The 12,632-nt window shown below is 38.6% G+C and overlaps 1 protein-coding gene across 1 annotated transcript in view; it reads right to left on the reverse strand.

Annotated features, from left to right (window-relative positions):
* The window catches only part of TRPM6 (transient receptor potential cation channel subfamily M member 6), a 122,464-nt gene extending 110,157 nt beyond the window's left edge, over window positions 1–12,307 (reverse strand). Inside the window, exon 1 of the mRNA XM_054688891.1 lies at window positions 12,286–12,307. Within this exon, the coding sequence (XP_054544866.1) occupies window positions 12,286–12,294 (9 nt within the window). The 5' untranslated portion in view covers window positions 12,295–12,307. The remainder of the gene's footprint in view (window positions 1–12,285) is intronic.
* Between the last annotated feature and the right edge of the window lie 325 nt (window positions 12,308–12,632).

Below are 12,632 nucleotides of genomic sequence, written 5' to 3' on the forward strand. Positions count from 1 at the left end.
ATTTCCTGAACACAGACTATTTGTCAGGCATCCTGCTGGGTGCTGGGAAACAAAGATGAATAAGACATTGTCCAGTCTACAAGGAGTTCAGCTTTGTAGGAGGAGGAACAATCAAAAATGAAACAGTACCTGGGCTACCATTGGTAACACAAAAATAAACAGGGTTTTGTTTTCTCAGTCTGTTGCCCTCCCTAATCCCTTTCTTCATCTTCTCATTCTTTTCCTTGTATGTTTTCCTTGTCAGACCTCCCTTTTTATCCTATCCTAGACTTTGTAAATGTTTTATTATTCACCTAACATGCTCCAACTTTTAACCACAATGTAATTATTTCAAAATGAAGGGGAATACTGAGTCTTCAGCAGAGAAAAGTGAGTACAACATTATTTTTAATGTGTGAAAATCTTATTAAGACCCAGTTATTGGAGGCCACCATGGGGTGGTTTCTAATAACCGCCATTATCAGGGATGCCTCAAACCATACACTGGATCATATATAAGCTGTTTTTCGCCTATACACCCATATTTATCATATATTTTAATTTCTAAATTAGGCATAGTAAGAGATTAACAATAACAATAATAGTATACTATAATAAAAATTAGGTGAATGGGGCATCTCTCTTCTCTCACTCAAAATATCTTACTCTAAGCAATATTTTTGGGCTGCAGTCAATCACAGGTAACTGAAAGGGTAGAAACTGAACCTGTGGATAAGGGGGGACTACTGTGCATATGCTCTTCTCCTGGAGAAAACTACTGCAAGCTTGGATTTGATTTCTTTTGCTTTATTTGGCCTGGAGTGGAGATTGTTGGGGGGTTTTGCAAGGTAATACTTTGCAGCCTCTTTAAACAGCCCAATGAAAAAATGAGAAATAAGTATCTTTCTTTTCTTGTCTTTCTTCTTTTCTTTTCTTTTTCTCTTTCTTTCTTGCATCAAGAAGCAGCAAGGACATAGGAAACTTCTTTTCCAATCCATCATGACATATCATGATAGCTTGTGATATATTATCTCTGGTTTGTGGCCTTCACTTTGGGTCGCTCCCACTTTCCTTTCAGAAACATAAAGGAAATAAAACAAATGTGGTGGTAATTCTGAAAGGAATAATGGAAACTGTAAGGGAAGTTTAAAGGTATGGGTTATTAATTTAAGAAGTCAGTTAAAGGTATACTGTCAGTGATGAGGGATGAAATTCAGCTTTCCCATCTATTCCTGTAAAACCTTCTGTTTTCATACCATCCTATTCAAATCCAATGTGTTGAATATTAATTCCATTCATTTATTCTTCTTAAGTACAAAGGAAAATTACAAATTAATTTTCCTTTTGAAATGAAGCAATATCTTTTCTTCTGCTTTCTATTTTTTTTTTTTTTTAAGATTTATTTATTATGCTGCAGAGGCTGTGGACAGCTTCACAGGCTGCGTCTTAACCCTTGCACCACCAGGGAGGCCCTCTTCTGGTTTTTAAATAAATTTCTTTCAATGGGATAAATAATCTATTTCATAGCAAATAAAAAAATCAAATATTGAAAAAGCATATTTGTGGGTTGGAATATTCACAGGAAGTTCTAGAGAAATATATGCCAACTCTTAACAAAAGAAGTCATGCTAACAAATTATTCACTGCTTATCTGAAATTCAAATTTAATTTGAACATCCTTATCATGCAAGATTGTTAGATGAGCCTACATTGGTAGCTTCAGGCATCTGGGGGTGCTCTTTGAAAATGTGCATTTCACAAATGGCCAACAGGCATATGAAAAAATGTTCAACATCACTTGTCATCAGGGAAATGCAAATCAAAACTACCATGAGATACCATCTTACACCAGTGAGAATGGCACATATTAAAAAAACTAGCAACAACAAATGTTGGCGAGGGTGTGGAGAAAAAGGAACTCTCCTGCACTGTTGGTGGGAGTGCAAACTGGTCCAACCACTGTGGAGAGCTGTGTGGAGATTTCTGGACCTACTAAACATAGAGCTTCCATATGATCCAGCAATTCCACTCCTAGGTATTTACCCAAAGGACACAGAAACATCCATTCCAAAGAGCACCTGCACCCCTATGTTTATAGCAGCACTGTTTACAATAGCTAAGCTTTGGAAACAACCCAAATGCCCAAAAATAGATGACTGGATCAAGAAGATGTGGTACATATATACCATGGAATATTACTCAGCATTCAAAAAAGATAAACACATGCAATTTGCAGCAACATGGATGGCGCTGGAAGGGATCATGCTCAGCGAAATAAGCCAAAAAGAAAAAGAAAAATACCGGATGGTCTCACTCATAGCAGGAATCTAGAAAACTTAAATAAGGGACCAGGAAAATGAATATAAGAAAGTGAAAATCAAAATCAACAAAAAACTATGAACCAGAGACACTTTTTGGGGGGTGGGGGGCGGGAGGGGAAGGATTGGGGTCAGAATGGGGCGTTTGCAATTGTATGGGGAATATAAAAATAAAATTTATTATAAAAAAAAAAAGAAAGAAAATGTGCATTTCAAACAGTGACATCAAACCTATGTTCCTGTAGAACTTGTACGTTCACATTCTATGTTGAATGATTCATGAAGAGGAAATGGGGAGTTTTTAAAATTGGTTGAGTGTTTCTAACAAAGGGCTGTGTAGTCTTATAGACACTGTCTTCCTCAAGTTCTTTAAAACAAACACTACAGTTATACTGTAGCTTTTTTAATGACCACAAACTCCATTATCCCTGTAGCCTACCATCTTGCAACCATGACTTTGCAACAACCCTCCTATGCAGCCCTCCTATGCTTCAGTCTCTTCCTTACAACCTCAAATCTGAGATAGACTTAATGGCCAATAAATGTGGCCAAAGTGACACGGTTTAAGTTCCTGAACTTAGGTCTGAAGTGGTCCTGCAGCTTCAGCCTTCAACTTGTTCAGCAAGCCGTCCTTTTATGGAACACTTTACTAAGTACCAGTTATACATTAACTGAGTTTCCAAAAAGTCAAAACTTGTCCAAGATCATAGACTGCGAAAGTGGCAGAGCTGGAATTACAAACACAGTTTGACTCCAAGGCCCATGGTATGGTATATCCATCATATCAGAGTTCCTAGCTAAAAATCACCTCAGGGCCTCCCTGGTGGTGCAAGGGGTTAAGTCTCAGCACTATCAAGATATCGGCAGCTAGCCACTGCAGCACAAGTTTGATCCCTGGCCAGAGAGCTAATCCACATAGCATAGCAGACCTCTCCTGTTTCCCCTGTTGCTCCCCTCAGCAGTGTATTTCAGTAGATCCACCTGTTCTGCTCCCCACTCTGTCTCTGGTGAATCCTCTCAACCCCCTGCACTTCTGGCCTACACCTTTGGCCACATCTTGTGTGTATAAATAAATAAAATAAATATTTGTTTAAATAATAATAAAATAAAATCACCTCAACTTTCATTTGCTAGTAAGGTTTTATTTTGGTTTTCATTAAAATTTTTTCAAACATTACTTCAATGTGTTTATAAACACTGGGCAAAGACCCCTTTCTTCTTCACCACCTTTCAGTACACTAGCGTGTCCTCACAGCAAAAGAGTGAGGTGAGAGTGTTAGATTACATCCTTCTCGAAATAAATTGCATGTCATTTCCCTGATGGCAAAACATTTCTGTAGTATCCTTGACAGTACGATAATGCAAACATTTTTGAGATGTTATTAGGTTTAGCTATTAAATTCAGACTTGCTACAATTCAACCACAAAATTTATTTAGTCACCTTAGAATCTGGTAAAATGGAAACTAGTTTATTGACCTAAGAACATGGACCTCATAAACCTGTGACCCAGAGAGATCACATCTAGAATTCCTCCAAAAAAAAAAAAAAACTACCTTACATACAATGCAAGTTTACATAAGATATTTATATCAAAATTACAAAATACATTCAGAATTTGCTTAAAATCTATTTTTTATAGAAGTAATAAGTGGGTAATCATATATAGCAGTGAAAATGCTAACAATGAAGGTTAGTTTTAAAAGGAGCAAGAACACTGTATATATTTTATGAGTATAACTATGTCAAAAGCTACATAGGAAAAAGTAGAAAGGTCTTTTTTTTTTAAGTATTCTATAATGTGATTTCTTTTTTAAAGAAGTTTAAAATTAAACAGTAAAAATCCCACATATCTTATACTGACTTATAAGATACCTGAAATTCCCTTATTATGTTTTTTTATCAAGTATTCTTCTTGATTAATAAAACTAGTATTTTACTAATTCCCTAGATCTTAGGAGCCAAAAGTCCAGTACCGATGTTACTTTTTCATGTTTTATGATTCATGTAAGACACTGAATTACCTGGTGCTTCCTAGACATATCAGCTAGGACAATTCTGTTGGCTGTAGCTGTTTAACTGAACACACAACCATGATACCAAAATCTTTTTTGCCAAGGAAATGAGTGTAACACTATTTTATCTACACTTATGAGGCTCTAGACTAATTAAGAAAGAGCAACAACATAAGAAAGAAAATCATTCTATGTGAATTATGTATTATCTATGTATGAACTATGTATTAATCATAATATATGAAGTTTCCCAGTGACCTTTCACAGTACCAGCACAAAGACACAGATTGCACTTAGCAGGCACATGGAGACTGTCTATTTCTATATGCAATCCCTTAAATACATAAATCAAACAACATATGTATTCCTCTCCTAATTTCTTGTCCACATTCTTCTTTGAAAGTGCAAGTGTTGGGTTTCATATGCAATTTCTTGAATGTGTCCAAAAACTTTTGTTATTATAAACACTTTGGAATTACTCAATGCCTTTCCTCCAGAAAGCTCAGAATGAATTGTCTTTATTATTCTGTCAATCATAAAATCCCTGAGGATGGGAGAAGAAAAAAATAGCCTTAAAATCATACATGAAAATGGTTCATGGTGATGTGGTAGTGGGTGTTCCATGGGGCTTACACCTGAGGGGAGAAATCAAATATTGTACAAAAATGAACAATGATGTAAGGAAAAGAAAAAAAAAAGCCACATTGCTAAAAAAAAAAAAAAAGGTATGTCTCATAGCACAAAATTAGCAACTAATATGCTAAAAGCTGGCCAGTGCTTTTTTTTTTTTTTTTTTTTTGTGGCCCCTCTCAGACATGGCATCCCTCACACAGCTCTGTAAACTCTAGTCAGTTACAACTTGAAGTCCCTCTGTTGCCAGTGTCCAATCTTTAGTGTCCATCTGGAACACTAACAATTTCTCAAACTAAAAGTCTCCACTTCACTAATGAGCCCCCATTTTGTTTATTCTCCCCTACCCATCTTAACTTATTAAAGTCCGTGATAGAATTATGTCCTGATCACGATGTACCCACTAACCATCCAGATGAAACATTTCTTCTATTTTTGGTGTTCCTGTCAGGTTTCTAACATCCTTCCTGTTGTAAGTGAATTATCTCTTCATCACTCCCCCCAAAAAATAGATATGTTGGTGTCCTAATCCATACTATTTTAAAATGTGACCTTGTTTGGAGTTAGGGTCTTTATAGAGGTAAAAAAAAAAAAAAAAGGTAAAATGAGGTCATTAGGAAGGCCCCTCATCCAATATGACAGGTGTCATTATGAAAAGGAGAAATTTGGACACATGCATAGAGGGGAGATGACGTGAAAAGACAAAAGACAACCATTTACAAGCCACAGTGAAGGCCTTCTCCCATCATAGTCAGAATGAATTGTCTTTGTTGGCATGTCAACCCTGCCAACACCTTGTTTTTGGAGTTCAAACTTCCAGAACTAGAAGACAATTTCCATTCTTCAAGTCATCCAGTTATGGCAGCCCTCGCAAACCAACACACTTCCCTATTAGCTAGATTCATGGAAATTCACCTAAACCCTTTCTTTTAGTGAAGGGCACCATAACTCCATATTGACCTAAAAGAAATCCAAATTACCTCTTGCATAAGCATAAATATTAATAGCACCCTCTTTTACTCTCAAGAGTGTCTATGTATATAGTCACCACACCTCTCGTGCTATCCACAAATTAACCACAACACACTTCCGTTCACCCAACATGTTCACAATGCACTCTGATATCTTTGAATGTTACAGACCTCCCTTGTGCAATGACAAAAGGGACATTAGTTTAAAAGCTTTCATCAATTTCTGCTTTGCTTTGACTAGACTACACCCTGTAAAGATATAAATTGCTCTTTCTCACTTTTGCATCACCTAGCATTTACATGTCCATCACACAAGAAAATGATTATTTAACCCAGTTTAATTGAAGTAGACACTATGTTAACTTTACTCCTTAGTGAAGTATCAGTCTGTCCTCTCTTACTTTAAGAGTTATCAGGGAAGTAAAAGTTATTTCTGGGGGGCCTCCCCTGGTTGCACAGTGGTTGAGCACTGGGCTGCAAAGCTGCCCATAGCCTCTGCAGTGCCGGTTCAATCCCAAGCTGCTGGCGAGGGTCCCACATTCTCCTGCTGTGCCAGCTGCTCCCCTCAGCAGTGTATTTCATCAGTCTGCCTGTTCTGTTCCCTGCTCTGGTGAATTCTCTCACCCTCCCGCACTTCTGACTGTACCCAGTGCTTGTATAAATAAATAAATAAATCTTTTTTTAAAAAAAAAGTTATTTCTGGGCCTCCCTGGTGGCGCAAGGAGTTAAGCACCGCACCATGAACCAATCCCCAGCCTCTGCAGCACGAGTTTGATCCCCGGACAGGCAAGGAGCAACTCAGATGGCGAGGCAAACAGCTCCTGTCTCTCCCACTGCTCCCCTCAGCAGTGTATTTCTGTCAGTCTGCCTGTTCTGTTCCCCACTCTGTCTCTGGTGAATCCTCTCACCCCCCACATCTCTGGCCTGTATCCCAGCTCTTATATGCATAAATAAATAAATCTGTTTTAAAAAGTTATTTCTAAGTATCTATACTTTTTGGGACTCGGTCATGTCATTTTTTTAAAGTATGAAGAATAAGCAAGGTGAGGAAGCATTTTACCCCTTTTTTTTTTTTAACCTTAATGTGCTTATACCAGTGTGATTGTATCTACGGGGGAAAGTTGACATATTGCACAGATCTTAGTATCACATTTCCATAAAATATTTTACAAAGTTGTAGTAGTATAATGGAAATCAAAACCAGAGGATGATTACTACAAATAATGCAACTCATCACTGAGATAAGCAGAGATTAGAAAACACCTTCATGTAGGGCCTCCCCGGTGGCGCAGCGGTTGAGCGCTGGGTTGCGAAGCTGCCCGCAGCATCTGCAGCGCCGGTTCGATCCCCGGCTGCTCCCCGGCCACCAGAGGAGGGTCCCGCATGGCGCGCAGACCTCTCCTGCCGCCCGCTGCTCCCCTCAGCAGTGTGCTTCGGTCCTTCTGCCTGCTCTGCTCCCTGCTCTGGCTCTGGTGAATTCTCTCACCCTCCTGCGCTTCTGACTGTACCCAGTGCTTGTATAAATAAATAAATAAATCTTTAAAAGAAAAGAAAAGAACTTCATGTAGGCTCCAAACCATATGGACTTAAAGTCCCATCAAGGACATCATAGAGAGGACCCAGGAAGCCCAATCACTGATTTCTGTGCAGAAATGGAAAAGGATCTGTGCTCACCATCATTGGAATAAAATCAGTACCAGGAACAACCAGGAAAAGGAAAGTATTTTAGGAAAATATTATTCAGTGATATTTGAATACTTGCCCCCTTTTCTCCCTTGTTATAGATGAGTACTTGCTGATACCAGGTTTAGAGCTGGGAGTAAGAAAGCTAGGCTTTATAAACATTCCCTTAACAGAAGTTTAAAGTTTCAGGATCACATTTTCTGGAATGTAAATGTAAGCCCAGGGTTTCAAGGGCCAGTGGCTCCACAGGCACATTTCTTGACTCCACCAGGACCTGGTCCAAAGGTGTCAGCAGCAGCTTCTTATCTTATTGGGGAAACCAAGGAAAGGTCAGCATTTGTTCTTCTCTGTGTGCTTAGTGCTTCTCTGTAAAGCTCTGAATTTTGTACATGCCTGTGCTCCCTCAGCAGCTTCCCATGTGACACTGCTGGTCCTAGAAACATTTCAGCCTTAAGGAGTATTTGGCTCTGTATTCAACCTGCTCTCCCTCTGACACACTAGGAACTGCTTCCAAAAGAATAAAACTCTTTATTCCATAAGCAGCCTGATTTTCTGATTCTAGCCTAGTTGTAGTGATTTGACAGATCAGAAAGAGGCAAGAGACAATGAGGAAGAGAGAATGGGAAAGGGGGGAGTGAGGGAATAAAAAAGGAAAAGGACAGTGGGGGGAGAGAGGGAGGGATGGAGAGAGGGAGGGAGAGAAGTGAATCCCTAGTGACTCTACCTCCCAGTAAAAACCACAGTATACTCCGGTGTGTTTCCTTCTAGAAGCTCTTATTATGTATCTTACCGTCTAGTTTTCCTCATCTCCCCATTTTGCATTCCTCTGCCTTCTCCTTTACGTGATTGAATGCTTGAAGTTGAAAAGATTTTTTTTTTGTGGGACCCTCTCCGATGGCCAGGGATCCAACTGGTGCTGCAGAGGCTGCGGCAGCCTCGCAACCCAGTGCTCAACCACTGCGCCTCCAGGGGAGGCCCCAAAAGATTTTATTTTGTGGAATTAACAGTATCAGAAAAGGGCTTCTTTTTTAATATTAGCCATTGTGCGCAGTGGAAGTTTGTACTAGTAGAATGGTACTTGTTATGACATAGCAGGGACTCTAATTCCCAGCAAGCCCACCACTAGCATCATGTACAGCAATGATAAATATTGCTGTGTGTAGTTTAGTTACTTCATGAGTTACATAGACCTGGAGATAACCTGGAGAACCCATAGACTAGGTATCTCTCTCTTCACAGGAAAATCTGTCGTGGGTTGCAAACTATTTACACGTTAGTTAATAGAAAACAATTTTTTTCTAGGAGGGAGACTGCCTGTGTTTTAATCCATGAAACAAGAGAACAAGAATAGTGCTTGGATAATACTTGCATAGAAGAAACAACAAACTATTGGTGAGGAAAGCAGTGTGGTAAGTTTACACAGGATTATGTGGAATGGTTAAGAACAAAAAAGAGAAGAGTCCTTCAAAGTAACTGCTCTGTGAGTTTAACTATTTTTCCTCATTCCTCTTTGTCTGAACCGAGTTATAAACACTCAGCTCCATTGTAGTATATGAATATAAAGTTTGTGAAATCCAAGCAAGACCTGTAGATTGTCCCAAAGTCAAATATTAGTTTTGATGCTGTACTATGGTTATGTAAGATGTTACCACTAGGCACTCAGTTGTGGAAGATAAAGAAACAAAACAGAGGGACAAGCAAAACTAACCCAAAACCCTAGAAATATGAATATAAAATTGAGGATTTTTTTATAGGGAGAAAATGGGAGTGAGGAAAGGTGGAAGATGTGCTTAGGTGATGGGTGTGGTGTGGTAACTTAGATCTGAAGAGAGGTGAACCCTATACCCTTAAATCATATACATTATTGTAAGCCAGTGTTCCCTTGATTAAAAATAAAAAGTTACCACTAGGGGAAGGTGTGTGGAAAAAGTACATGGGACTGTTTTATACTACTATAGAAATTCTTCTGAGTCTATAATTATTCCAAAAGAGAAAGAAAAACAAAGCTCTGGAACTTTCTGCAGCAGTCTTGACTGACAACTGGATTTACATCACCTTTCAACTAATTGTCCCTTCACTTAATTTCCATACTGTTAGCTTGCCTATTTCCTAGTTATCTGTACCATACTGCTTAACATAACATATATATTTACATATAGTGTATATTTACACATTTTTACATACATTGAGTCTTATATACATACAATGCTGTCTTAGTCACTGTATTTTTCACAAATGTCTACATTAAGATTCCCCATCAAGACAGTATGTTGTCGGGCTTCCCCGGTGGCGCAGTGGTTGAGCGCTGGGTTGCGAAGCTGACCGCGGCCTCTGCGGCGCCGGTTCGATCCCCGGCTGCTCCCCGGCCACAAAAGGAGGGTCCCGCATGGCGCGCAGACCTCTCCTGCCGCCCGCTGCTCCCCTCAGCAGTGTACTTCGGTCCTTCTGCCTGCTCTGCTCCCTGCTCTGGCTCTTGGCTCTGGTGAGTTCTCTCACCCTCCTGCGCTTCTGACTGTACCCAGTGCATGTACAAACAAACAAACAAATAAATAAATATACATGCCTCTTTAAAAAAAAAAGACAGTATGTTGTCTTTGTGTCTCCTGCCTTGGTAGCCCATGGCAGTGCTCACAGCTAGCAGCATGGTGGGTATCAATAAATGCATCATTAAGTGACTGAAAATTGAAAAATATTAAAGGAAATAAAGAGATTAGTTAAAACACTTGACCAGGTGTTTTTTTTTTTTGCTTTGTTTTGTTTTGTTTTATAGGATACAATTTGGCACTCAGAAAACATTTACTAGCTCAAGATCAGAGTTTAAATCTATCTGCTTTAATCTCTATTATCACCATAAACAGGCAGTGATCAAGTAAGAACAAAGGTTAGTCACAGGTGTGTTGTTTTAACACTTGCTATAAAATATCTCTCATGGAGAGAAATGCTGAAGAAACACTTTATTAATTCTAAAATCCACGTTTCCCCCCAGGTAATCTTATCTGAATAATGGTTAGCAGGTTTGTTTAAAGTTGCAAACTTGGGTGAAGAAAAAGAACAGGTAAATTTTAAATTTTATGAGAAATATGTTCCTTCCGAATCAGTATAAATGGTTTCTCTGCATTGAGAAATTAAAAACATATGCTACTGACTTCAGAGAGTATATTCCCAAAAAAGTACCAGTTTACTTAAACTGCTCTTCACACGTTAAAATATATTGATTGTATCCTAGAAATGGTGACTTTGTCTCTTGGGATGTTATTCTGGTCCTTATTCTCTTATTTTTCTTAGAGTAAATTTGTATGAGATTTGAATTCGATACTCTTCTGTCACTCATTCTATATAAAATTATTTTTCCTGAGATTTTACAAGGAGATGTTCAGGATTGCTTTTTTGTGTATGTGTTCACTGGTTTCTCATGCAGTATGAAGAAATATGGTGACCACATTCTGAGATTGCCTGGTTCTACTCCCTTACCTGACTTTTATCTGAACCTTTTATTTTTGGACTTTTATCTATTTTCCATTCTTGCTCAATTTGTATATTACTTCCAGCAGTTTTTCCTCATATTTGGGCCTTTATAGAAAGAAATCTGAAATTCTATGGTTCAAGAGGTCACAGTCCCTTCCAATTTACCTGAACCAGTCCTTTCCAATTTACCACAAGCCTGTTGGCTCTTGCTTCCTGCTGCAGTAGGCTCCTTTCGGAGCTGCTCTTCTCAAGTTAGCCCACTATACATTGCAATGAATAACTCCTTTGTGTTCTTCCCGTTCTCAGGCCATCTAAACCTTCCTGCTTCCTTTTGCTGTTCATCTCTGACTTATTAAGTGCTTAATATGATTTTACAAAAATCACTAGAAAATATCTTCTAAGATCTATTATTATGAGTGCAAACACAAATAATCAGTAGCTTTTATGTGCCTAAGACTGTTCTAGGCCTTAAAAAAGAGACAGCTATGTGTCCGTAGCCTCTGCAGCGCCGGTTTGATCCCGGCCGGCTGGTGAGGGTCCCACATGGCAGGGCAGACCTCTCCTGTCTCGCCCACTGCTCCCCTCAGCAGTGTATTTCATCAGTCTGCCTGTTCTGTTCCCTGCTCTGTCTCTGGTGAATCCTCTCACCCTCTTGCGCATCTGGCCTGTACCCCGGTTCTTGAATAAAGAAATAATTAAATCTTTAAAAAAAAAAAAAGACAGCTATGTATTTCTGGAAATAAAAGGTCACCACAATTGAAATATGCAAGAACAGAATTAATGCTCTACTCATGAAAGTTTTTCTAGTACACTCAAGTATAATTTTTCTAAGAAAAGAATATAAGGGAAATATCAGTATAGGATTCATTTATGAAACTGTTATGACTGTTTCAAAATACAAGAAAAATAATGTTATATCTTTTCACCTAAAATTGTCCCCAGTCTATTTGCTGAGCTGAGCACTCTACCCTTCCGTGAATGCAGAAATACATCTCTATAACAGTTCAACTAACTGCAAAAGCTGTTTAATTAATAAAAAATAATTTTTTTCAAAAGTAAACTGAAGCAGCTTTGTTGGCATGTATGCTTAATTGTTTTACAATCACCAAGCAAATCTAAGTGGCTAGTTGTACTTGCAAAATTATGCGTTTTTCATTTTAAAGAATATAAAATCTATTAAAAGAAAAGGTAAACATAAGAGTAACAAAGAGGTTCATTTACTTACCCTCTTCATAACCACAGCCTGGGTAAACCTCACTCAGCCTTCGGCCATTGAATTTTATTCTGAAGTTTCCATTTACCACACAATCAGATAAACCCCAAATTGTGGGAGCAGCTAATGGAAAGAGTACCGTAAAAAGAATTGCTGAACAAATTTCCATGTGCTTGACCTAAAAGGCAGAAATTGCAACGTGAACTGAGTAAAAAATTTCTAGCTGTTTTTAAAACCTGAGGGGGTGATTTCACTTGTAGCAGGAACTTGTGACTAAAATTGCCTAGTTAGGAAATGATTAACACTTAACACTTGTGTCGTCATCCGCTAGAGCTCCCCAGTCATAGGAAATGGGCAGA

This window comes from Talpa occidentalis, unplaced genomic scaffold, assembly GCF_014898055.3.
Source record: "Talpa occidentalis isolate TD23 unplaced genomic scaffold, MPIMG_talOcc4v2.1 talOcc4.7, whole genome shotgun sequence".
Classification (NCBI taxonomy): Eukaryota; Metazoa; Chordata; class Mammalia; order Eulipotyphla; family Talpidae; genus Talpa; species Talpa occidentalis.